Source organism: Rattus norvegicus, chromosome 10, assembly GCF_021556685.1.
Source record: "Rattus norvegicus strain SHRSP/BbbUtx chromosome 10, alternate assembly SHRSP_T2T, whole genome shotgun sequence".
Taxonomy (NCBI): domain Eukaryota; kingdom Metazoa; phylum Chordata; class Mammalia; order Rodentia; family Muridae; genus Rattus; species Rattus norvegicus.
This window is the reverse complement of record NC_141543.1, coordinates 19,245,035-19,270,825: the sequence shown is the minus strand read 5'-3', so window position 1 is coordinate 19,270,825 and position 25,791 is coordinate 19,245,035. Positions and strand designations below refer to the sequence as shown.

At 50.2% G+C, this 25,791-nt stretch overlaps 1 protein-coding gene across 1 annotated transcript; it reads left to right on the top strand.

Moving 5' to 3' along the window:
* Nucleotides 1-393: 393 nt before the first annotated feature.
* On the top strand, nt 394-25,637 carry Ccnf (cyclin F). The gene is given in 17 exon segments (NM_001100474.1): nt 394-440; nt 2,464-2,618; nt 6,079-6,185; nt 7,314-7,381; nt 8,485-8,678; nt 9,515-9,568; nt 10,083-10,187; nt 10,505-10,582; nt 12,686-12,837; nt 15,554-15,718; nt 17,166-17,289; nt 17,557-17,737; nt 18,276-18,363; nt 21,820-21,919; nt 22,001-22,128; nt 23,479-23,648; nt 24,241-25,637. Coding segments are annotated over 17 exon segments (2,343 nt in total). The 5' UTR covers nt 394-424; the 3' UTR covers nt 24,699-25,637.
* Nucleotides 25,638-25,791: the final 154 nt, after the last annotated feature.

Here is a 25,791-nt window from a genome sequence, read left to right as displayed (position 1 = left end):
GCTCGCGTGGGAGGGACACGCGGCCCACGACCAACTCCCCAAAGGTAGGACAAGTCTTGGAGGGAGAAGAGCAGTGCTCCCTGCCTCCAGGCGGGCTTTTTAGGATAGCCCGCCGGCGCCAGCTGAGCTCCTCCGTCCCCCGCCCAGCGGAGAAGGCGGGTCAATTCCGAGCGATAAGCCAATAGACAGCCAGGGTTTGAATTCGCGTCCTGATGTAACCAATCACAATTGCCCAGAACCTGCGGGGCAGGAGAGGCTGGTGATCTGGGGGGCGTAACCCTGTGGTCCTACCAGTAGGAGCTCCCGGCGCGTTTGAAAACGGGGCGGGGGTGGGGTCCGCGCCTGCGTGAGGCGCTCCGTGCACTTGCCCCAGGCGCGGGCGCGCTTGAGAGCGGTCTAAGGCGGCAGTGGTGGGAGCTCGGCGATGGGGAGCGGCGGTGGTGAGTGCTGGCGGGAGCCGGGCAGGCGATGGGTCACACGGAACAGAGACCGGAGGAGAACGGACTCGGGCCCCTATGACCGGGGAGGGCGCGTCGCATCCCCCAAAGCACGGGGTAGGCGCGGATCCCCGACTGCGAGCCCGCCCGCGCGGTTTAAATGCCCGCCCGGCGCCTATGCCTTATGCCTCTCCTGTTAACCTCGGGCCATTTAGGTTCTCTGCCCAGCAAACTACGATTTCACTTACCTGTGAAGTCGTGGGCGATCCCCGTGATATAGATCGATCTCAGATCTTGTCCGGACTCTCGCGGGCGGCTTGATCACCTGAGGCAACAGGATCTAACCCTGTGGAAGAAGTCTCAGGACCAGGGGGTGCGATTACACTTGTTAGAGTGGTTAAACACGTCCAGTTGTCTGCTCTAGAGCAAATGAATCAAAAAACTGTTATGATAATATTCTTAGAATGTTTGGGAATTGTAGCTCTCTGCGTATGCATTTGACTTTTGCTGTACATTTGGTTTCCAATAAGACTCAGGTGAAGAGTTTGGGAATGGACAGTCTCTTAGAGACCTCTTGATGGAAAGCTTTATTAAGGCCCTGGGAACAGCCAGCCACTTTGCCTCAGTGTGAGGAGGAAAAATAAAAATCGGTAGAAAGATAGGTGCAGTTATAGACAGGGAGGCTGGACCTTAGGGACCATGAAAGGAGTTGTGTGGGGGCCTTTTGTGTAATAAAGGAAAAAGCCATCGACATTGAATGAAGAATGGACTGCTGAAGTAAATATTGGAACAACCCACTGTGGGAGAAGGAAGGGAGCTCCTCCAAAGAGCATAAATGGGCCCAGTTGCTGTGTGCCTCAGTTCTCAATATGTGGGGCATAACCCCTTTGGGGCATCAAACGACCTATTCACAGGAGTCACATGTCAGACATCCTGTATATCAGATATTTACATTAGGATTCATAAGTCTAGCAAAATTATGGTTATGAAGTAGCCATGAAGTTATTTTATGGTTGGGGAGGTCACCGAAGCACAAGGAAATAACTGTATTAAAGGGTCTGCAGCGATTGGAAGGTTGAGAACCACCTGTCTAGGTCTTATGTTGTGATTTTCACTGTAGGCTGGGTGTGGCAGACCCCTGGGTTTGGGGACTGGGCAGCTCAGACCATCTGCCAAGCTGAGATCTGCTCTGGGACTCCATGGTCTCCAGAATTGCCTGCTGATTTGAGTTCCCAGTCCCTTGGTCCATACTCAATGGTATACTTTGAGTCATACCCACATATAAGCAGTGTAACCTGGCCATGGTGGCTAACACTTAGAATTCAGTACTTGGCAGGTAGAAGTAGGGAGGACCAGGATTCAAAGACAGCCTCAGCTACATTAGTGAAGTTTAGGCCAGCCTGAGTCACAGAGGACTCCATCTTAAGCAGACACATACAGCAGAAGTCCGAGGGATCTTAACTGACTGGTTGCGAGCCAGCCTTCACTGCTGTGCCAGTTCTCGGTCCCCAAGGTACTTTCTTTTTTCTTTCAAGATTTATTTATTATGTGTACAGTATTCTGCCTGCATAATTCTGGGCTGTATACCTGCAGCCTAGAAGAGAGCACCAGATCCCATTACAGATGGTTGTGAGCCACCATGTGGTTGCTGGGAATTGAACTCGGGACCTCTGGAAGAGCAGTCAGTGCTCTTAACCGCTGAGCCATCTCTCCAGACCCCTAAAGTACTTTCTTGAGTGCAGTTCAAGGAAGACATCGTGGTTGTTCATCTACGTTGGCTGCTTTTCTCCAGTTCTGGCTGTCACATAGGTCAGAACGTTTCCAGCATTCCAGTTACATGTTACCTCATATTCCCCCTGAATACTTACTGGCTATAAAAGGAATGGGGAGATGATAAGTAATCTATGTGGTACCCTTTATTTAATTTTGAGACTAGTCTCGTGTGAGAATGGAGGGCGGTAACTATTAAATCATCTTCAGATACAACTCTTTACCTCAGCAAGGCTTGTGAATTGTTTTCCCTTAGTGATCCACTGTAGGTGTGCCAAGTGTTTCTGTTATCCTACGAAGCGAAGAATCAAAAGAAGACCCAGGAACTTGACCATCTTGAGTCTCCCAGAAGACGTGCTCTTTCATATCCTGAAATGGCTTTCTGTTGGAGACATCCTGGCTGTCCGAGCTGTAAGTTACCATATGGAAACAATGCTGGTCCTAGGGTTGCTGGTGGTACTGTAAAGGTCTCAAGTTTATATATGTGTGTGTTTATATATTGTAAATTTCATATGCATTGGTGCTTTGCCTTCAGGTATGATCATGTGAAGGTATCAGATCCCTGAAACTGGAGTTACACACAATCAGGAGCTGCCATGTGGTTGCTGGGAATAGAACCCAGGTCCTCTGGAAGAGCTCTTGACCACTGAGTCATCTCTTTAGCTCCAGATTTTATGCTTTTATTTATTTTATTTATTAGATCTATTTATTTTATTTATTATATATGAGTACACTGCGGCTGTCTTCACACACACCAGAAGAGGGCATCGGATCCCACTACAGATGGTTGTGAGCCATCATGTGGTTGCTGGGAATTGAACTCAGGACCTCTGGAAGAGCAGCCAGTGCTCTTAACCACTGAGCCATCTCTCCAGCCCGGTTTCATGTCTTTAAATGTCAGGACTAAACTTTGATGCAAAAGAATTGGGGGGTTTTGTTTTACTTTTTTAAAGACTTTAAAAATTTGTATGTATATGAGTGCTTTGCCTGCCTGTGTACAGCATGTGCATGCAGTACCGACAGAGCCCAGAAGAGGGCGTCTGATCCCTGGGGACTGGAGTTAGGGAAGATTATCAGCTGTCTTCTAGGGTGCTGGGAATTGAACCCCAGGGCCTCTGGATTAACAGCCAATAGCCAGAGGTTTTAATCTCTGAGCTCTCTTTCTCCAGCCCCAAGAGTGGTTTTATTAATGGGTTGGTTGATATACAGTCTCAAGTTCACGACTGACCTTGAACTCCTGATCTCCCTGCTTCCACTTCTCACGTGCTGGGATTACAGGCCTTCAGGATCATGCCTGTCAAACACGGTGATGTTGTTAGTAAGTGTTTGAAGATATTTCCATTATAGAGACTACATCCTGAGATTTGACAGAACTCAATGTTTACTTCAAGAGAAAAAGACCCTTTTATGGCCGTAAAATTTGCATCTCGAGAGCACAGTGGGGCCGGAGAGGTGTCAGCAGTTACAAGCGCTGACCACTCTTCTAGAAAACCACCCCAGCAGCCACGTGGAGCCTCACAACCATCTGTAATTCCAGTTCTGGGGATCTAATGGCTCTTCTGGTCTCTTCAGGCCCAGCACACACGTGCTGCACACTCGTTCAAGCGGGCAAAGTACCCAGATAAGATTTTAAAAAGGAAAGAAGGACATGGTAATTCATGCCTGTCATCCAGCGAACGAAAGAACCAACCTGGGGAGATCGTTCCCTGACTTCACACACACCCTGTGGTGTATGCGTAACTGTAACTCACACGCACACATACCATATACATAGTAACATTAGATCAAGAGGAGTAAGTGTTAATAAGAGTTTTTAAATGGCAAAGAAGAGCTGGGTATGGTGATACAGACCTTTAACCCCAGCACTTGGAGACAGTGGTGAGGATCTCTTGGTTTGAGGCTAGCCTGGTCTACATAAGCAAGTTCTAGAACTACACAGAGAGACCCATCTTCAAAAAAAAAAGGTAAAAGTATGTTTAGGGCCATTTCAGGATTGTCTGTTTTGTGTTTAAACAAGACAGTTTATTTAGCAGTTTAAACAGCACGTGAGATATACATAATTTTATTTTATGTATCTGGGTGTGTTACTTGCATATCCATAAGTGTGAGGCGTGCGTGCCTCCTGCCCAGAGAGGTGTCATTGGGTCCTCTGGAGTCTGAGTTAGGGATGATTCTGAACCACCAGGTAGGGGCCGGAGAACCTAACCCAGGTCCTCTGCAAGAGCAGCCAGGGCCCTGATCACTGAACCATCTCTCCTGTCCCTTCATCCGTTATTCTCTTATGAAAAATGAGTCAACAACTTCAAGAGCCACTTTTAAGAATCAAATATTCTCAGACTACAGTCCAAAGAGATACCAGATTATACTTACAGGACAAGGAATGACACTAGGGAGACCTGGAAAGTCTGTGTCAGAATTTAATGACTTTCTACTTGAGAAGGAAACTGTGCCTACAGTAATCCGACAGGTGTTCCGGGCAGTGTGTACTGGTGCTGTGTTGGCAACAGCGTGTGTGACACACGTTCACGTGTTGTGTGTTGAGAACAGATTCCGCCGTGAGGTGGGACACAGCATAGCAAAAGGACCCTCATCCAAAATCACATTTGGGGTTTTGCATGTTTAGAAATCCTTCACGGTTGCCAAGTTCTCTGCGGCTCTGTTCGGTTATGTGACCCATAGTTTCGGTCGTGCCGTAGGCAACTTACTGAGGCGACCTTAAAACAAGACAAGAACAACGGAACCCAGAATAATACAAACCAAGGATCTTCGTTTGTTTGTTTCTTGAGACAGAGTTTCTCTGTGCAGCCCTGGCTGTCCAGGAACTCACTCTGTAGACCAGGCTGGCCTTGAACTCCCAGAGATCTAGTCTCCCTCCCGAGTGCTGGGGTTAAAGGCATGGCCACTGCTGTTTTCCCTATAGGAGTTTGAGGCTGTGTTTGGACAGCTGTACCGTTCTGGAGCCCTGGGTTTAGGTTGGAAGCTCGAATGCTAGGTCCTGCTTCCCCATCTCCCAAGATAGCTTTTCTATAGCACAGCAGGGCTTCAAGCTCATGACCGTTCTCCTGCCTCAACCTCCGGAGTGCTGGGATGCTTATGCACCCGTGCCCAGCATGTTGTGTGACGTCTCTATGTTCTAAAAGTGGGTTGTAGATCAGGTCGGTCCGAGGTACCTTGCCAACACAGAAAGTGTCGTGGATTCTCTCTGTAGCCCTCACAGTGCCAGAGCCATCAGCTTGAGGGATGGTTGGAGCTGGAGTTGCCTTGAGAAAGTTGGTGTCTGCTCTGAGGGTTTGGTGCACAGTGCCACACTTGGCTTTAAAAGGACGAACCAAGCTCACTTCTGTTGGGCTACTCGAGGGCCGCGTCCCTTCCCCTTCCCTCACCCTTTATTTCCTGAGCCGCCCCCCTAGGCTTCGATGACTGCAGCTTGCAGTGCAGACCAGCGCTTGTGCCTCCATTACTCAGCACGGGACTTCTGTTCTGCTTGGCACCAGCCCATTTCCCCAGTTCTTTGCCGAGGTGTCTTCCTTCCTTCCTCTTTTCTTTCCTGCTCTCCCTCCCTTGGACAGAGACTACCCTCTGTCCCGCCTTCCCCCGCCCCCAGTGGGTGCTGAGGTGAAGGCGAGCACTGCCAAGCCAGGTTCATCTCTCTGTTAGCATCGGTGCTTGCTTCCCTCCCCCTCAGAACGTCAGGGAAACTCTTCTGGCTCCTTATCTCTATGCAAAGCAGTCTTATTTTTATACGCGGAAACTGAGTTCTTCACTGCGCCGAGACTGCCTTGTCTGTGTACGTCCCGTCTTCAGGAGGCTCCGGGAGCAAGGATTTGGGAAGTCCCTCAGTAATTCACACGTGGCTCTCATGGCTTTGCAGGTTCACTCCCACCTCAAGTACCTGGTGGACAACCATGCCAGTGTGTGGGCATCTGCCAGCTTCCAAGAGCTGTGGCCTTCTCCACAGAACCTAAAGCTGTTTGAAAGGTACGCCTGTGTTCTGAGAGCCATGGTCCCCTTCAGCCTTTGTGGTATCAGTGTGCTGGCTAGTGTCCCAGGACCTGGTTCGGGGCATGTTGTCCTGTTGCTCGAATCCCCTGAAAAAGCCTCGAAACTAGAGAGCTCACCCATTGAGTCCCCCCCCCCCTGCTCCCAGCCACGTCATTGCCTGTCCTCTGACCACCCTACTTCCAGAGGGTCCCACTTGGCTGGTGAATATTCCCGATTGACTCAGATGTGACTCACCTCCTCGTGGAGGCTTTATTCAGCATTCTTTTCCTTTTGTTCAAAACTGAGTAATTTCAGTTCTGATATATCCGTCACAGGATGACTCATGCCCCTGCTGTAGTCGTGACTGAGAGGACCAGATGGGGCAAACCTATAATCCGTGACCTGATTGCCAGTGGCCAGGCCCACTGTCTGAGACTGCTGGTGCCTCCCCAGAGCGTGGGGCTGAGCCTGAGAAATTAACTTAGGACAGGATTTTCCTCCTGAGCTCTTACTTCCCGGGCCTTATCTATTTGAGCTGCTGGTGAAGTCCTCCATCTACAGGAGGCCATGCTTTTGAGTTGCTTCTGGATGACATTTATCTATTTCTTTTAAGATCTATTTTTATGCATGCATGTGTGAGCGCTTTTATGTGTGTATTTGCACTACCAGTGTGCAGTACACACAGATGCCAGAAGAGGGCGCTGGATCCCCTGGAACTGGAGTTTCAGGTGGAATTTGTTGGGTTTTAGTGTATTCACGGTTGTACAAAGTTAACACTGCCCAACTTATATCATTTTTAATCATCCTAAAAAGAAATTCTTTACTGTTTAGCAGGCCTGGTCGTGTCTCCCTGAAACCCATGAGGCCTTGGCAGTCCGTTAACTGCCTTCTGTCTCTGGAGTCTTGTAGACATCTCGTGTAAACAGATCATAAAATACTTGACCTTTCGCGATTGGCAAAAGGGTTGTCAGGGTTCATCCACATGGTGGCATGCAATCAATAAACAGTATTCGATTATGTTTCATGGAAAAACCCAACCAGGAAATGAGTATTTCAGCATCAAGCGCTATGGTCAAGTGACCTTTACTACCTAGAGTGATGTCGTTTGTGTTCTCACTGCCTTAGGGCTGCCGAAAAGGGGAATTTTGAAGCTGCTGTGAAGTTGGGCATCGCCTACCTCTACAATGAAGGCTGTAAGTCCAGGGAGCCCTGTGTGGGTTGGTATTTGAGTTAAGCAGAAGCTTCAGCCCTTCTGAGACTTGCCGGCTTAGATCGACACTTGGGCATAGGTTCTAAGTCACCCCCTTTCCTAATTCAGTTCAGCAAAGGATGACTGAGCGGAGCCCCAGACTGGGAGCTGCTCAGGTAAAAGTAGCCTGAGCCCTCCGGGTAACACCAAGACTTCTGCGTGGACAGCTTCTTTCCTTGGCCATCCTGTGAAGCCTGGAAAGAAATCAGCGTGCCTCATGCTTCAGGGACGGGGCCATAGGCAGCCCCACAGCTCCTTGTAGCAAACAGCTTGCCTGGAGCCTGAATGTTTTGCCCCAAGGCCAACTGCTCCTGAAAAGACAGCCAAGGAATAAGCCTCAGCTGTGCTGTCCTGGACTTCACAATGTCTAACATTTAGAGTATAGAATGTGTACATCTTTAAGATCTGGTGTCTTGGGTTGGGGATTTAGCTCAGTGGTAGAGCGCTTAGAGCGCTTGCCTAGCAAGCGCAAGGCCCTGGGTTCAGTCCCCAGCTCCGAAAAAAAGAAAAAAGAAAAAAAAAAAAAAAAAAAAGATCTGGTGTCTTGCTTATAGTCCCCGTCCTTGGCGGGCTTTTCTAGACTGAGGAGTACTGAGACCCCTACCCTACCACCCCTGTCAGTTGACCATATTCAGACATCATTCCTCTACCTACACTATGCGAAGTTCATCGTTGTTGGTTTGTTTCTGTATTTTCCTAGGGTTGTGCAACCATTGTGGTTCTCATTTATAATATTCTCATCCTTAAGAGAACCCTTCCTTCCAACCATTTGCAGGGTCATTTCCCTAGAGGAGGAAGGTAGAGGGTATGGGAGCACCATCCCCTTGAGGGTCACAATCCAGGCTTCCTGAAGACTCCAGAAGGGGACCCATGTCTTAGAGATTATCTGAACAAACCCAGGAGAATTGGAGCCCCAGCCCTCAGAGCTCTTCTGTCCGACACTTTGCAGTGTGGCAGGCTTGTGTTTTAGACTTTGACAAAAGACTAGAGACCTTTGCTCTTTCCATCCCCCACAGATGTCACGGGTTTGTCCTGTTTCTCCCACAGTGTCTGTGTCGGATGAGGCCTGCGCAGAAGTGAACGGCCTGAAGGCCTCTCGCTTCTTCAGCATGGCCGAGAGATTGAATACGGGTTCGGACCCCTTCATCTGGCTCTTCATCCGCCCGCCGTGGTCAGTGTCTGGAAGCTGTTGCAAGGCCGTGGTCCATGACAGCCTCAGGGCTGAGTGTCAGTTACAAAGAGTGAGTCCTGGCAGGGCCCCTAAGTCATCTCTCAGTCCAGTTAGAGTCCCAGAGGGTGGGGCAACCTGAAGTACGTTCCGTGGGCGTGTAAATTCCGGAAGTGGAGGTGCAAAAGAAGATGGAGTGTTGGGCAGGGCTTTAGCTCAGCAGAAGAGCTTTCGTCTAGCACGCCGGAAGCCCGGGTTCTATCTGCAGTACTCCTGGAGAGAGAGAGAGAGAGAGACAGACAGACACACAGACACACAGACACACAGAGAAACGGGGGAGGCAGAGATACAGAGAGACAGAGACACAGAGAGAAACGGGGGGAGGCAGAGATAGAGAGAGAGAGAAACAGAGATAGACAGACAGAGACAGAAACAGGGAATCGGGGGGAGGCAGAGAGACAGAGAGAGAGAAAAACGGGGGGGGGCAGAGAGACAGACAGAGAAACAGAGGAACAGGGGAGACAGACAGAGAGAGAAATGGGGGGGGGCAGAGAGAGAGAGACAGACCGAGACACAGAGAAACGGGGGAGGCAGAGAGAGAGAGAGAGAGACAGAGAGAGAGAGAGAAACAGGAGGGGAGGCAGAGACACAGAGAGAGAGACAGACAGACAGATGGACAGAGACAGAGACACAGAAACAGAGTGGGGAGGCAGAGAGAGAGAGAAAGAAAAAGAGAGAGGGGACAGACAGACAGACAGAGACAGAGAAGTAGTAGTCATAGTAGAAGCATCTTGAACTGATTTGGCTGGAAACTGAAAGCGGGGAGTGGTGGGGTAGAGATCTGGACAGGGCTGGAGAGAGCGCTCTGCCAGGAATCAAGCTTGTCTCTCTCTCTTTTTTTTTTTTTAGAGTCATAAAGCTTCCATACTGCACTGCTTGGGAAGAGTGCTGAATCTTTTTGAGGTGAGTTGTGTTTTTTTTTTCTTACACTGCCGTTGAGGGAAGTAAACAGGACAACTCAGAGGTTTAGAGCGTTGAGTGCTCTCCTGTTGCTGTGCCTTGCAGAATTCTCGCCTCCTTTGAGGTTTGTAACAGGCTCTGTGCTCTGTGGATCCCTTTGGCAGGTGTAGGGTAGGTAGTAGCTTCCAGTGAACGCAGCAAAAGCTGTGGAAGACAAGGGAGGCAGAGGAGCAGTAAGGGACACTAGTGCCACCATCCCTGCTGTTTAAGGAGCTTCCTGTGACACCAGGGGTGAATGCAGGCCTTGCCTGTCCCAGAGCTGCACCCACAGTGGTACAGGCGCGCAGAGCCCTGAGGGCAGTCACCGAGCTCTGGCTGCTAAGTGACCCCGTTTCTGCTGTGATAGCTGGCTCCATCAGTCAGCGCTCTGCCTCTGACTGCCTAGAGGTATAGAAATGGAAGAGGGTGGCTGTTGGGCAGAAGATGAGAAAGCCACCTGTGCTTGGTCTCACTCCAGGACGAAGAGAAAAGGAAGCAGGCTCATAACCTTTTTGAAGAATCTGCTCATCAGGGATGCTTGGCCAGCTCATACCTCCTTTGGGAAAGTGACAGAAAGGTGGATGTAAGTGGAGCCTCGTCTGGTGTGGGATAGACCACAGGCAAGTTCATGTGGCTCTGATAAAATATGGTTAACATAGGGGAGGATTCTTTTTCAGCTCCTGGCTTCTCAGAAGTTTGAGTGCTTTTGCTTAGTGAGCTACTGTTACCACTACCACCACCCCACCCCCCAAAAAAGACTACCATTATTTGGGGGTAAAGGTTGGGGAGGCCAGTGCAGCTCAGGAGTGTGGGAATAGATAATTAGAAACCCATGGGGCAGTTCTGAGTGCCTCTCAGAACACAGCCGTCCGTGTAAGGATAACTTTCTCTTGTTGACAGATGTCTGACCCCGGACGATGCCTCCACAGCTTCCGGAAACTCAGGGACTACGCCGCCAAGGGCTGCTGGGAAGCACAGGTGACTTTGAGCTCTGGACTCTTTCCTCTGAACTGTGGGGCAGGACTGCCTAGGCTCTGCACAGGAAACGTAGAGAAGCTCAGGTCCAGGCCTGGAGCTGAGTCTTTTCATTTTAATTTCTTACTTATTTACATGTGTGTGATTGTCTGTATGTGTATCATGTGCATGCAATGCCGGTGGAGACCAGAAAAGGGCCTTGGATCTCCTGGAACTGGAGTTGTGAGCCACCTGATGTGGCTGCCGGGAATTGAACCTGGGTCATCTGTGAGATCAGTAAGCTTTCCTAAACTTCTAAGCCATCTCTGACCCCTGGAGCCAGTAATAACTCAAACACTAGGAAAGAAACTGAAAGTCAACAGATGGTGCAGGCTGGTCTTCGTCACAGAACATTGTGTTCATGTCGAAGAAGAATGTCGGAGGTTTACAAAAAATGGCTCAACATTTGCCACCAAGCCCGATGACCAGAGTTTGATCCGCAAGAGACATATGGCTGAGTCCCCAAAGTTGTCCTCTGACTGCCACATGCACATCACACACGTCACTCACACACACACACACACACACACACACACACACACACACACACACAGAGAGAGAGAGAGAGAGAGAGAGAGAGAGAGAGAGAGAGTCTTAGAGTAACTGTTGCTGTGAGGAAACACCAACACCATGACCAAATCAGGTTGGGGAGGAAAGGGTTTATTTGACTACCCTTCCATGCCTTAGTTCATCATTGAAGGAAGTCAGAAACTCAAACAGGTCAGGAACCTGGAGAGGCAGGAGCCGATGCAGAGGCCATGGAGGGGTGCTGCTTACTGGCTTGCTCCTCATGGCTTGCTCAGCCTGTTTTCTTGTAGATCCTAGGACCACAATGGGCTGGGCTCTCCCCCATCAATCACTGATTAAGACAATGCCTAAAGAATTGGTTTTTCAGCCTGTGGATCTATGGCCGACCTCTATCTCCAGAAACATTTGCATTGCGATTCATAACAGATTCTCAGAAAAGAGGAAATAAATGCAGCAAGTTAAAAAAAGATAACATTTGCCAAATACAGGGGCTTAATCCTTGTCTTCAAGACGCTGAGGCAGGAGGTTTATGAATCTGGAGCTACAGTTTTAAATGAGCTATTGGGGACTTGTGTGATTAATGTGTTCTATTTGATTTTTTTTTTCTGTTTTTTAGTCCGTAATGAGTAGCATCTGTTTTATTTGTTTTTTAATGTATGTGGGTGTTTGCCTGCATATACATTCCTTGTGCCTCGTTGGTATCTGAGAGGCCAGAAGAGGGTGTCAAATCTCTTGGAACTGGAGTTACAGACAGTGAACTACCATGTAGGAATTGAATCCCGGCCTAGTGAGCCATCTCTCTAACCCAAGACATTTTTAGTGACGATAGTTCCTGTTTGTCTCGAGTGACGTGTGAGCGCGAGCCTCAGAGAGAGTCCTTGGATCGGTGCAGACAAAAGTCCACAGCTGTTCTGTGGACTCAGCAGGGAGGGACTGAACGGTCACAGGATGCTCAAAAGACAGAAACACTCCAAATGGAGACACTAGTAATGTTGCCGTGTGGGGAAAGAAAGATGCTGGGTCATAAATACACATACACACCAAGCTACAGTTACCTAGGAAGACACAGATGGAGCCTAAAAGTTGTTGACAGTGACTAACGGAAGTCTCCGTGGGTGCTGGGCAGCGTCTCCTGAGTGCTGACATGTTTCAGTCCACCCTCAACAGGACCATCGAAGCACCATTTAGTAACAGAAAACTTGGAGCTGGAGAGATGCTCCGTGGTTAAGAGCTCTGGCTGCTCTCCGAGAGGACCTGCCGCCATTTCCCAGCAGCCACATGGTTACTCAAAATCACCTGTAACTCCAGTTCTAGGAACCCGACACTTTACTCTGCCCTCCTTGGGCACCAGACATGCCCGTGGGGCAGACATACGCGTATGTCTCAAAACACTCATATACATAAAGATGATAAAGATGTTTTTATTTATTTGTTCAGTTTAAAAGTAAGTCCTAGCAATCTGAGCCATGCTGCTATGAGGCTCAGGCGGGCGGAGGTGTGCCGTGCCAGGACTTACACTGCACTTGTCTCTCCCCACAGCTGGCTTTGGCCAAAGCCTGCGCAGGAGGAAGCCAGCTTGGACTAGAAGGGAAGGCCTGCAGTGAGTCAGTCTGCCAGCTCTTCCAAGCCTCCCAGGCCGTCAACAAGCAGCAGATATTCTCTGTGCAGAAGGGGCTCAGTGACACCATGAGGTGAGGCCTTCAAGAGCTTGCGTTTGATGTGGCGGAGCAAAACCTATGTCTCCTGTCTCCGGCAACACGCCATTCCTTTACCAACTTACTCTGTGAGCATGTGCGCTGCTTAGGACTTCAATGAAGACACTAATTCTGCCCCACATCCAATGATAATTTTTTTTTTTTTACTCTCCCCCATTTCCATGCGTATTTATATAGGGTGCGTATGTGTGTACATGCACGTGTGAACCAAACTTGATGTCACAATCTTCCATTGCTCTACCATATTCCATAAGGCAGAGTCTCTCCGACAAACCTGGGCTTACCTCACAGTTAGCACCAGCTAGCTGCATTGCTCTGGGAATCCCACCCCAGCCTCGGCAGCTGGACTTACCATCTGGTCACCGCACACACCTGGCGTATTCGTGGGTTCTGGATCCAGTGGTCATGCTCACTCAGCAAATACTTAACCATCTTCCCAGTCCTGCTGTAGCCCAGGCTGGCCCTGAGTTTCTGGCTATTCTACTCTAGCCTCCTGTTGTTCTGGGGGTATTGGTGTAAGCCACCAAAGTCTTTTTTTTTTTTTTTTTTTTTTTAAGATTTTATTTATTTATTATATATAAGTACACTATAACCAGAAGAGGGCATCAGATCTCTTTACAGATGGTTGTGAGCCACCATGTGGTTGCTGGGAATTGAACTCAGGACCTCTGGAAGAGCAGTCGGTGCTCTTAACCGCTGAGCCATCTCTCCAGCCCCCACCAAAGTCTTTAAAGCCCAGGAGCGGGTTAAATTGTTCTAAACATTGTTTCGAAATGATGAGACTCATACCTCTAGTTTCTGAAACTGAAATACAACTATTTTGAATAGAGGAGGGCCTGGATTTTGAGCCCAGCACCTTATTCGTGAGGAATAACCTTTTCTTTACAGTTCTCTTTATAATCAGTATATTTTGTGCCACTCAGTGACTAGAGCGAGACTTAGGGAGCTGGCGAGCCCCTTCCTACCCCCATCCCAGCCATCCCATCCTTTGGGGTAGCTACTGTGATACCCAGCACAACTGTCTTTCTTCCAAGCTTCAAACATTAGTGGTAATGTAGTAAATTATAGAGCGTGTTTGAGGGTAACCAGAATTAAGGACATGTGAATGGTGTTTTAAGCTTTCACCCGAAATTTCAAATAGAATTTTGATTTATGATGGGAAACCTCTGGCCCCTTGCAGGTATTGCTTGGAACACGAACTATGTTTAGTAAATCTTTTTTAAAAAATTATTGTCCCGGGGCCAGGGGTTGGCCTCAGTAAGTAATCTGCTCGATGCTCAAGAATGGAGACTTGAGTTTGATAACCCAGTACTTGGGATTTGAGGAAGTGGAGACGGGTGGATCCCAGAGGGTCTGTGCCCTGCCATCCTAGTCTCATTGGGAAGCCCCGGGTTGATGCATGCCTTTAATCCTAGCACTCTTGATAACCCGATAATCTGATATCTAAAAACAGATCACACACACACACACACACACACACACACACACACACACACACACACACAAAAGGATCAACACAAAACAAAACAAAAACCCAGATCACTGGGGCCAGTAAGACAGCTCACCAGTTCACCAGTTCACTTCCTGGGACCTGTGTGGTGGAAGGAGAGAACCAGCCTCTGTCTTCCACTTACCTGGGATGACTGACACCCACATACCTGCAAAATAAATGTAAAGATGACTTTTAAAATGAGGTCAGGGGGTTGGGGATTTAGCTCAGTGGAAGAGCGCTTGCCTAGTAAGAACAAGGCCCTGGGTTCAGTTCTCAGCTCCGAAAAAAAAGAAAAAAAAAAAGAAAATGAGGTCAGATTATTAAGCTTGTTAAGTACGTCTGCTTAGGGGAACTTCCTAGTCCGTTCACTCCTGTCTACATTAAACCTCAAACGCCTGACCCTTCTTGGGGGTGAGCGGGGTGGAGTAGACCTTGCCTGTCCCATTCCTCACCACCTCAGCCCACTTCCCCTTCCTTCCTTCTATTTCTGACAATGACTCCGAGCTGAGATGAAGCCTGCCCCTCCTGTCTCCCAAGAGTCTACATCATTACGATTTTTCTCTCGTTTCCTGTTGATTTAGCCCCTCTGTTTTAAACAAAGATGTTCAAAGAGGCAATGGGCATAGTAGGGAATCCTTATGAGCTGCTCCTGTGGTTATTTACGGCCCTGGTCCCTAGGTTTTAACTCCCTGGTAGAGAAGGACACTTCTGTCAGCCTTTTGTGTCTGGGCATCCATCTCGGATGAGGGAACTAGGAAGACACCAGCGCAGACACTGAGCGGCTCTTGCCTACATGGGATTTCCAGCTCTTTGGTCCTCTGCAGAACATTGTTCCAAGGGTCCGGATGGTGGCTGATGGCGCCAAGCAGCCCAGAAACCTCTGTCTGGTTCTGAGAGCTGTGATCTGCCCCAGCCCCGCTGTGCTGCCCGTTTGGTACCCACTGCCTATGAGCAGCTAAGGATTGAGCTCACCCAATGCCTTGGTGGCCAAGGGCTGACTCGGATCTGTGAACATTGGGAATGTGCAGGCTTTGGGGCCCGGGCCGTAGAGATGTGCAAACCCACCGACCAGCCTCCCGGGATTTTCCGTGGGTTATGTAGAATTGGTAAATCAGTGGTTTCAAAATGATGAGGCCACTTGCTTGGGCTGAACAGATGTGACACTTGTCCTAGTTTTCACGGGCGTCCCTCTCTCCGCAGGTACATTCTAATCGACTGGTTGGTGGAAGTTGCCACCATGAAGGACTTCACAAGCCTGTGTCTCCACCTGACAGTGGAGTGTGTAGACCGGTACTTGCGGAGAAGACTGGTCCCCAGATACAAGCTCCAGCTTCTGGGCATCGCCTGCATGGTCATCTGTACCCGGTGAGAAACCCCTTGGCCAAGCTGGCAGGGCTGAGGTACTTATGCGCTGGTCCCTCCTAGGTTCACCATCCTCTGTGTCCTCGTTGCTGCTTCTTAAGGGAGATGAATCTTGCCTTACCTGTTTCAATTGTGTTAGTACAATAATTTAAGTCCCGGCGTCCTTTTCGAGGGAGGGAAGGCATGCAGCATATATCCAGCCACAGTAGACACTGTAGTACCTTCCAGTGTCCCTGTGCCGGCTAGAAGAGGCATGGTCATGTGACCACAGGAGGAGGACTCGTGGACTTCGGGGGAGCAAGCCGGCCTTACCCAGGCCTTCTTCAAATAAGTTCCGTGACCCAAATCTCACATCCCAGGCCTTCTGACCAGTCAGTCATCAAGCTAGTGGAACTGCTGCCTTCTGCCAAGGTTCAGTGGCAATCCACGTTTGCTGTGGAGGGTGCTTGTGGGGCCACTGAAACAGAGTGCTCCTGATCGTTAGTTAATCGCTGTGGACAGCAGAGAACAGGGTGCCCAGTTGCCTCAGGGGCAGTCAGTATTTCTGTGACCAAACACTGGGCGGGCTGTGTGTAGACCGTCTGCTGTCTGCTGTCTACCGTCTGCCGTCTACCGTGCTCTGGGCCCTTATTTCCAGCTGCCTCTCCCAGGAGCCCACCTACTTGCTTTTGCATTTGCGTTCTTTATACTCAAGACACTGTCAAAAGATAGGACAGGAGCTGAAGGGGTTGTTTAAAAGCTAGAGTGCTTGCTTGGCGGGTCTGCATCTGGCTTTGAACCACAGCACGACCAAACAAAGCCCAAAAAAAGCCCTCCTCCTTAAAGTCAGAAAGAGAAATAGCTGAGTCACAGTGTCACTCGTGGGTCTTTTTTGGATGAAAATCAGGACATGACAGCTCCTGGGTGGTTATGAGGGAAGCGAACAGCCAGAGGTACCTACCTAGAAGAGTCCATACTGAAAATGGCCAGCAGAGTAGATCATGCCATGAGAGGGGAGGGAAAAGGGGAGACGCAGAACGGAGAAGGGAGCTGGACAGAGGGGTTGGGGGACCAGGAGAACAGATTACAAATTGGTTGGTTTATGTGGGAATCAGAAGCTGCTAGAAAGAAAGGCCAACTGCTGGGCTGCAGAGGCTTAGGGTAGGGGTGGGGCAAGAGTGCTGGGAGGAGCTGCAGGGACTCAGAGAGACTTGTCCCAGGCTACCTTGGGACCTGACACTTGTACATTCTTATCTGTGTGTGCTCTGCAGCCATGGCATTCCTGCTTGGTCTGTGGGTCCTGTTCTGACCCCCTCTTTGTAGCACCCAAAATGCGATTTGATAGTCTTTTACAACTGGATCCTTTTGCCACCTAAGTCCGACGCAATCCCATCATGCCTTGGGGCTCCCCAGAGGCTCTCTGAGCCATTGTCCCTCAGCCTAAGACTGAGAGCCCACCTCTGTGTTCCAGGTTCATCAGCAAAGAGATTCTGACCATTAGAGAGGCTGTGTGGCTCACAGACAACACGTATAAATACGAGGACTTGGTACGCGTGATGGGGGAGATCATCTCCGCCCTGGAAGGGAAGATTCGGGTAAGTAGGGGTTAACTTTTTCCTTTGAGCAAAAGTTTCTTCCTGAGGTCGCAGGGGAGGCACTTGGAGAAGCTACAGCCAATTGAGCGTTAACTGCTGTGGAGAAAACACCTAGAAGTCACGGCTGCATGCGCTGTGTCATTAGGTGCCCTGAAACCCTGAGCTCGGTCCCCAGCATGAACATCTAGGCCAGACCCATGCTGGGCTGTGCCTCAGTGTAACACCTACCGATGGATGAGACGTGACATTTACCTCCCTCTTCCCCAGATCCCTACGGTGGTTGACTATAAAGAGGTCCTGCTGACACTGGTCCCTGTCGCACCCAGAACCCAACACCTGTGCAGCTTCCTCTGTGAGCTCACCCTGCTGCACACCAGCCTGTCCGTCTACGCCCCAGCCCGCCTGGCCTCTGCCGCCCTGCTCCTGGCCAGACTGATGCATGGACACAGTAAGGAGAAACCCTCCTGGGGAGGTGGAGGTTGTCCTGGTGTCTTGGGGAAGTTCTTGAGTAAGAGAGGTCAGAAGGGAGGAAATACACACTTCCTCCTTTATCCTGGAGAAGAAAGCCGCAGTGTGGATCAAAAACAGTTTGGGGGCGGGGTGGAGGTTTCGGGGTGATGGTTCCAGATGAAGCAGTACATAGTTTTTCAAAAACGTGTGTACTTTATTTATATGGAGTCTCTTCATGATAGTTTAGTTTTCGTTTTGACTTTTCATTTATATTTAATTTATATGTGCATATGTGTGTACGCCCAGGACTATGGTTGGAGGATGGATGACCTCCAGGAGTTGGTCCTCCTTCCACCATGTGGGTTCAGGAATCAGTTCTAAGTCATTGGGGTCATTAGGCCCACGGAGCCATCTTACTGGCCCTTAAGGGTATCTTAAAGGGACTAAAAGCCTGAGTCTGGGTATATGTTACAAAACTATCAGAACTGTGGAAATTGTGGGGTGCTGTCACAATCCTGGCCTGCTTTTTCCCCCAGCACAGCCCTGGACCACTCAGCTGTGGGACCTCACTGGGTTCTCCTACAGCGACCTCACGCCCTGCGTCTTGAGCCTCCATAAGAAGTGGTGAGTCCAAGTCGGCATTTGTAGTCTCTCAACACTGGCGAGAGCTAAGTGGGACGGTCCCCGTCATTCTGAGCTACTTGTCACATCCCCACAATACCTAGACTGCATACCAAGACCCTGCCTTCAGAAAGGAAGATGGTGGGGGCGGGCCTGTATGATGCACTTCCCTGATGAGTCTTAGCTCCCTGCCATCAGCCCTTCCCTTTATCACATGATGTGGCAGCTGTCACTCAATCCACACAATGCTTCCTGCCAAAACCGTCTTCCCTGGGGCTGACATTTAAAATTGTTATTAATAATGGTTTATATTAAAGTTATAATAATATTTTAGTATCTATCATCATCTTCACCACCATCATCATCACCATCATCATCACCACCATCATCATCATCATCATCATCAAAGGATGTGTGAGCACATGTGTACGTGTGGAGATAGATTCACAATTCAGTTCTCTCTTTCCACCCTGTTGTGTGGGTCCTGGGACTTGAACTCTCAGCTCATCCTGCTAGTGCAGCAAGCACCTTTACCTCCTGAGCTGTTTTATCAGCCCCAGGTTGGCATTTTAAAGTCCCAGAGCTAGACTTATTTCTATGTCCACACAGAACCAGTCTCCTTGAGGAAAAGGAAGCCAGCAGGCAAGGAGTCCCCACCGTCAGTGTGCCGCACCCACACGTCTCAGCTTTAACCATTTACCCACCTTCAGTGCTTCAGGCCCCACTGCTGGGCAGCTTCCTTCCTGCCCCCTCACCCTGTGTAGGCCATTGGCTCACCTCACAGGACCCTTTCTGGGTACTTAGAAAAAGGCCAGGATAGGAAAAACCAGTTTTCTCTAGTGGGCTCTCAGGTTATTCAGACCACACTCAACCTTAGGCCCCAACACAAATGAGCTCGGTGGTATTTTTAGTGTCCAGTTGTTTGTTTTTGTCTCATTGCTTAGGGCAATTTTTGTCCTACGGGTCTTTTGTGTAAATTACAGTTCCTGATTTTGTGTTTTTATGGTGTGTGGGTGTGTGGGTGTGAGTACATGTGTGAGTGTGTGTGTGTGTGTGTTGGGTACCTGTTTTTTAACATTCTGGTTGGCCTGCTTTTTTAATGTGCCTGTTTGTTTCCTAAAGAGCAAAGAAGGCTTGGAGTTGGTTGGGTGGGGAGTGGGAAGGATCTGGGGGGAATGGGGGAGGGGAAACCATGGTCAGAATGTACTTTATGAATTTTTAAAAAGAAAGAAAAGACCCAGAATAACACAGTCCCGATAGCTTGTCAGGTAGTGATCGACTATAGAACGGAGAGTTGGGGTGGGCATAGATGGAGATGGCCCTGTTGGTAAGATGCTCTTCCACACGGCCTGGGTTCAGTTCCCAGCACCCACCTGGAGGCTCAGAACTACCTGCACTCCATTTCCACAGCTTCCTGTGCCGTCCTCTGGCCTCCATGGGCCCTGTTTGCACTTGAGTTACATACATACCTGCTGGCAAACACCCGTACACGTGATATAAAAATACATACATCATTTCAAAGACAGAAACCGGGTGGGGAGGATGGGCGGGGTGTGGTACCTGGGTAAGGCTAGGGTCCCCTGAGGAAAGCATCTCCATGTCCCAGATTGGGGACATTGGTACACGGGCAGATGCAGACAGATGCTGGGCTGCTGGCTCTAAGGGGAGTGTTGCAGATACAGGGCTGGGTTTGTGTCTGCCTGTGGATGCCTCTGCCCTTTCTCATCTTGGCCTGCAGCCTGGCTCCTCCCATTTCTTGATCCTTCCTTGAGGTCTTCCCTCTTCTAGGCCACGCTGGCCTGCTGGTTTTCTGTCCTCATGACCTCCGCCCTGAGGAGGCAGGTTGGATCCTCTCCCCCAGGAAGTTAACCGCTCCCAGTATCCACAGCTAATCTAGGGCTCCTGATCTAAGGCTAGTCTAAGCTCTGCTTGTCTGAGCTGCTGCTCTCCCACTGTGTTCCTCCCAGAGGTAGTGTTGAGGGCTTCTCCTTCATCTCTGCAACCTGCTGGTGGCTTCGTCCACAGTGCTTTCCCTGCATTTAGTCCCCTGCCTCGAGATCTCTGTGGTGACCACGGTGATGACATGGCTACCTCTTTAGAGCATGTTCCTTCCATTCAGCACAGAGTCGTCTCCTTGGCTCCCAGGGTAAAATCTGAGCTCTCTAGAATAATCCACCAGCACCTTCTCTGCCCTCTTGCCTCCCCACTGGGCTCCAATGATGGGGACCTGTCAGCATTACACTTTTGCCTTCCCTGTTTTTTCCTGTGGTGCCCAGACCATGGCTGAGGAAGGAAGCAGGGTGACTGTAAAGGCCTTCCACCTTTACTTGTACTGATTGTGACCTGCTGCTGACCATAAGAAGTTTATGCGTGTGTGTGTGTGTGTGTGTGTGTGTGTGTGTGTGTGTGTGTGTGTGTGTGTGTGTGTGAAAGATTTTGGTGAGGTGTGAGTGTGTGTGAGAATGTTTGTGTGTGAGTGTGTATGTGAGAAGAGAGATGTGGTGTGTGTGTGTATGGTGTGTGTGTGTGTGTGTGTGTGTGTGTGTGTGTGTGTTTTCTGGTGCTAGGGATAGATCTCAGGCCTTTATGTAAGCTAAGTATATACTCGCCCCACTCTAGTTGTTTTAAGTTTTCAGTGGTGGTGCACGCCTTTAAACCCAGCAGGCAGATCCCTCTGAGTTTGAGGATAGCCAGGGCTACACAGAGAAATCCTGTCTCGAAAAACCAAAGGAATAAAATAGTTGATCATTTAAATTCTTCTAGTGTATTCAGAATTGTGCAATCAATTTTAGAACATTCTTGCCACCCCCCAAAGGAAACCCCCATTTTTTTTTAAAGATTTATTTATTTATTATATATGAGTACACTGCCGCTGTCTTCAGACACACCAGAAGAGGGCATTGGATCCCATTACAGATGGTTGTGAGCCACCATGTGGTTGCTGGGATTTGAACTCAGGACCTCTGTCTGGAAGGGCAGTCAGGGCTCTTAACCACTGAGCCACCTCTCCATCCCTGGAAACTCCATTCTTTAGCTGTCGCTTGGCAATCTTCCAACTCCTTTGGCCCCAGCATCCATTCATTGCTTGACATCTGTGGCTTTGCCCATTCGGGACATCACCGAATGAGGCAGGCAGGCAGTGTCCCGCTGTGTGAGTCTGCCGTCCCATCTCAGGGTCGTATTTCTACGTGTGTCAGTGCTTGAGTAAAGCTCACTGTTTGAATGGACCTTTGTACGTCTGACCATTGGCGGATACGTGAGACACCTCCACCTCTGACTGCTCCGAGGTGGGATCAACGCTCTTGTGCGTGTTCTCTGGTTGTTCGTGTCTCTGTCTCTCGGGAAGCTAACCCACTGAGGAGCTGCCCGTCTTCCTGTGTGTCCTTAGTAGTGGGGTCGGTTTTGAAAGCTTGCTGTCCTCTCTGCGGGTCACATGTCAGCGTCTCTGTCCCTTTCCAGTTTCCATGATGATGCACCCAAAGACTACAGACAAGTCTCTCTGACGGCCGTGAAGCAGCGGTTTGAGGATAAGTGCTATGAGGAGATCAGCCAGGAAGAGGTACGGCCTCTCTCTGTCACTTAGGCTCCTGGTGGGGGTGCCCGGGTCGCTGTGTGGTTCTTCACTCTGGCCTCCCTACAGGTACTGAGCTATGCCGAACTGTGCAGTGCATTAGGGGTGAAACAGGAGAGCCCAGAGCCCCCGTCTTTCCCTAGCTCCGGGGAGATCCACACCTTCCTCAGCTCACCCTCTGGGAGGAGAAGCAAACGGTGAGTCTGCCCTGTCCGTCTGCAACTGTGCCACTCTCTCTCTCAAGGATGTCAGGGCTGAGTTTCCTTCTTGACACAGTAACCATGTGTACAGACTTCCTAAGGCAGCTTGTTCAGCGGCTCCCAGGTTTAACCCAGGGGCTTTGGCCTTGGCCTGTCCCTGAACATCGATGCTTCCCGCCCCGCCCCACCCCCGAGCCTGTCTGTCTCCTGCTCAGGTCTCTCCCCACCTACGCCGTTATTCACCTGGCCTCTCTGCCCCAGGATATGGCACAGATGGTAGTTGGGTTGACCTAAGTAATGTCTTTGATAGCTGCCCGCCTGGTCTCTGCCCTTGGCCCTGTATAGCATGGTCTGTCCTTCCTCTCACAGACCAGCGCTCTGACCACACCTCCCAGCATAGCAACCTCACCCACTCACTGAACTATGGGTCCTGCAACGCTCAGGCTCCCCCTGGGCTAGCCCTGCCTCGTGTGCCTCAGTGCCCTGTGTGCTCCTGAGCAAACCTGGGCACTGAGTGGCTGGGTGGTACCGGGCATATGAGCCATGAGTGTTCTGTGGTGGGTGGGTCCTTGGCTTCAGGCACTGGGGTCTCGAGGAGATGTGAGGAGGCAGCAGTGTGGGGTTCACCCCCTTTCATACCTGCTACAAGAGAAACAGCACAGCATCTTCCTCTCTGTAGAGTGGGGAGATCTGGGTCCTTCCAAGGGGGCCACAGCTTACATCATGCTATGTATTTGGTCCTCTTGACTTTTGGGGACAGGGTTACCCTTGGGGACATCCCGGACAGACACGTATACTCACTAGCGGTGTATCACATCACTGATCCTCTAAAGGGCCTAATTTCAGTGTTAGACCTGCTCTCTAGAAGGTCCTTCATAGTGACCTCCAAGGTAACATGGGACAGCCACATTCCCTCCCAGAGACAGCAGCAGAAGGCCTGGTGAGTGTGGTAGGCTCTCCCAGAGGCAGACTGCACTGTAGTTCTCCAGCCGTGACCCCAGGTAGACAGGTTTGATGACCTTCCCCAAAGACAGACTGTGCAGTCAGACACCCACACTGTCCCTATCTGGTGCGTCTAGAACCCTGAAGGGTGGTGGAGTCTTTCTGCCAGTTACAAGAAGGGCCCGGGGCCCAAAGCTGGCCTAGACCGAGGCCTGGCCTCACCCACTTCTTCTTCCAGTTGATCCCTTGCCCTTGAGGGCTCCCATCTGCTCTAGCTTCATGGGTATTTTGTCGAACACAAGATGAGAGCCAGGGGCATATAGGCGGTAAGGCACATGTAGAGAGCACCACATCGGCTCTGTGCCATCTGTGACCAGGGTTTCATGGACTCTCCCTACCTTGCAGGAAGCGAGAGAACAGCCTTCAGGAGGACAGGGGAAGCTTTGTTACCACACCCACCGCAGAACTATCGAACCAGGAGGAGACATTGCTAGGCAGCCTTCTGGACTGGAGCCTGGACTGCTGCTCTGGCTATGAGGGAGACCAGGAGAGCGAAGGAGAGAAGGAGGGGGATGGTGAGTGCTGCTGGGGAAGGGATGGGACATACAGGTGACATGTGACCCCAGGGCCACCTGGCACTACAACCAGGAGAAATGTGTGAACCCGACACACTGTTTTCCCCACCCAACAGGGAGAGAGGATGTCTAACCTGTATCCATCTCTGTCTGGGTCTTTGTCAGTTGAAGGGCCTCACTTAGGCAGACCCTGTCTGGAGTTGTGCATAGAACACTTAGTTTCCCGTGTGTGTGTGTGTGTGTGTGTGTGTGTGTGTGTGTGTGTGTGTGTGTAAACTGCTTCCCTATGTTCTGGCCAGGAAGACTTGACTTCTGAAAGTTTCACTTGTAATTTCCAATTGCTTGCTTTTGTGTCCGCTCAGATAAAGTGAGTTGGGTGACATCACTTTCTGGTGCCCCATGAGTTATCAAGGAAGGGGAGAGGACCATTCCCAGCTTGAGAGAGTCAAGCTCACAGACAGGGTTCTTACCTAAGCAAAACCCTGGGCCACCCAGTCCTGAGCAGCTATAGGGTCACTAGTTCTATACTATATAATAGTATTACTAGTCTAATACTATATAATGCTATAAAGGTACCCCAAATTTTTCACAGTTACAGCTCCCAGTGGACTCCTTGACGTCACTGTGGTCTACCTGAACCCAGAAGAACACTGCTGCCAGGAGTCCAGTGATGAGGAGGTGTGGCCAGAGGACAAGAGCCACCCAACACCAGGCACCCAGGCACCTCCAGCCTCAGCTCCCTGGCCCCTTCCCTGCAACAGGGGAGATCCGGGCAAGGATGTCACGACCTCAGGCTACTCCTCTGTCAGCAGCTCAAGTCCCATAAGCTCCCTGGATGGTGGCATGGTGGGCTCTCCCCGATCTACCTCAGTGCTCTCTGTGGGAAGCCACTCAAGCACAAAGCCTTGCTACCATCAGGCCAAGAAGTCATGTTTACAGTGTCGTCCCCCAAATCCCCCAGAGAGCGGTGCTCACCAGCAACCGGTAAAGCGCCAAAACCTGTCGGTGCACAGTGACGAGGACACGAACCTGGGCTTCCTGAAGCTCTGAGTGTGCTAAGCCTTCGCCACGCTGAATGTTTACTGAGGGAGGGCCGCTGTTTCACTAGGACACTGCCGATGGGTGCTGTGTAGATCCAGAAGGGCAACAGATTCCTTAGGGGAGTTCAGTGCAAGCTGTCAGAACATCGAGCTAGGTGAAAAAGCTCAACCTCTACATGCTGGACAGCAGCCTCCCGGCAGTCCTGGCACACCTGTGAAACCCATCCCTCTCTACCCTTCTGTGTCCTGCTGTCGGGAAGCATGAGCCTCCATGTTGGGATTCACTATCTGAGGCCAGGAGCTGACAACCTCCTTGGAATACTAGCCTGGGTAACCTAACACAGTTCAAACCCCTGCCAGCAAGTCTTGTTTTAGACCAGTGGGGAGCTCTCAACTGAACACAGCACTGTCCCTCCTCACCCCTTCAGCCTAGGGAGCCTGTGTCCCTGCATATCAGTGTTGACTCTCGCCTAATGGTGAGGTGTGAGGCCCTTGAAGCTGGGGTCACAGGCGTCCCTGTCCCTCCCTCTGGCACTTTGAGCTCATTTTCAAAATCTGTCCTCCCGGAGTGGTTTGTCTGTGTCCCATCGTATCCATGTGACCGACCGTGTTTCTGCACTGAATTTCTAGGCCATTCTTTGCCCGTCTTTATTTCTACGTTTCTTCTAATGGGGAGGAAAAAAAAAAGAGGAAGCTATTGAAATAGAAGTATTAAATAAAAAGATAACAGATCCCCAATATCACTGAGCTTCAACTGAAAAGTGAAAATCTAGTCCTGCATGGTGGCCCGACACTGCAGTCCCAGCAGCCAGAAGTATGGCAAGAGGACCAGAAGCTCCAGGTCAGCCTGGGCTGGGTCATGTGACCTCAGGAAAAGGAAACTGATGACCGCCCCTTGGTTCTAGCCTCATGTTCTCTCCTTATGAAAAATGAATCTTTCTAGAGTATAGCCACAAACAGTCACTTGTAATACCCAAATCCACAAAGGTGCAGGAGATGAGAGAAGTCGGAAGAGTTGCCGGTTTTGTGGCTGGACTCCGTGGGAAGGAACCAGAAAGGGCCGGTGGTCCCTTTGAGCTTGTCAGAGAATGCTCTGCCTCCTG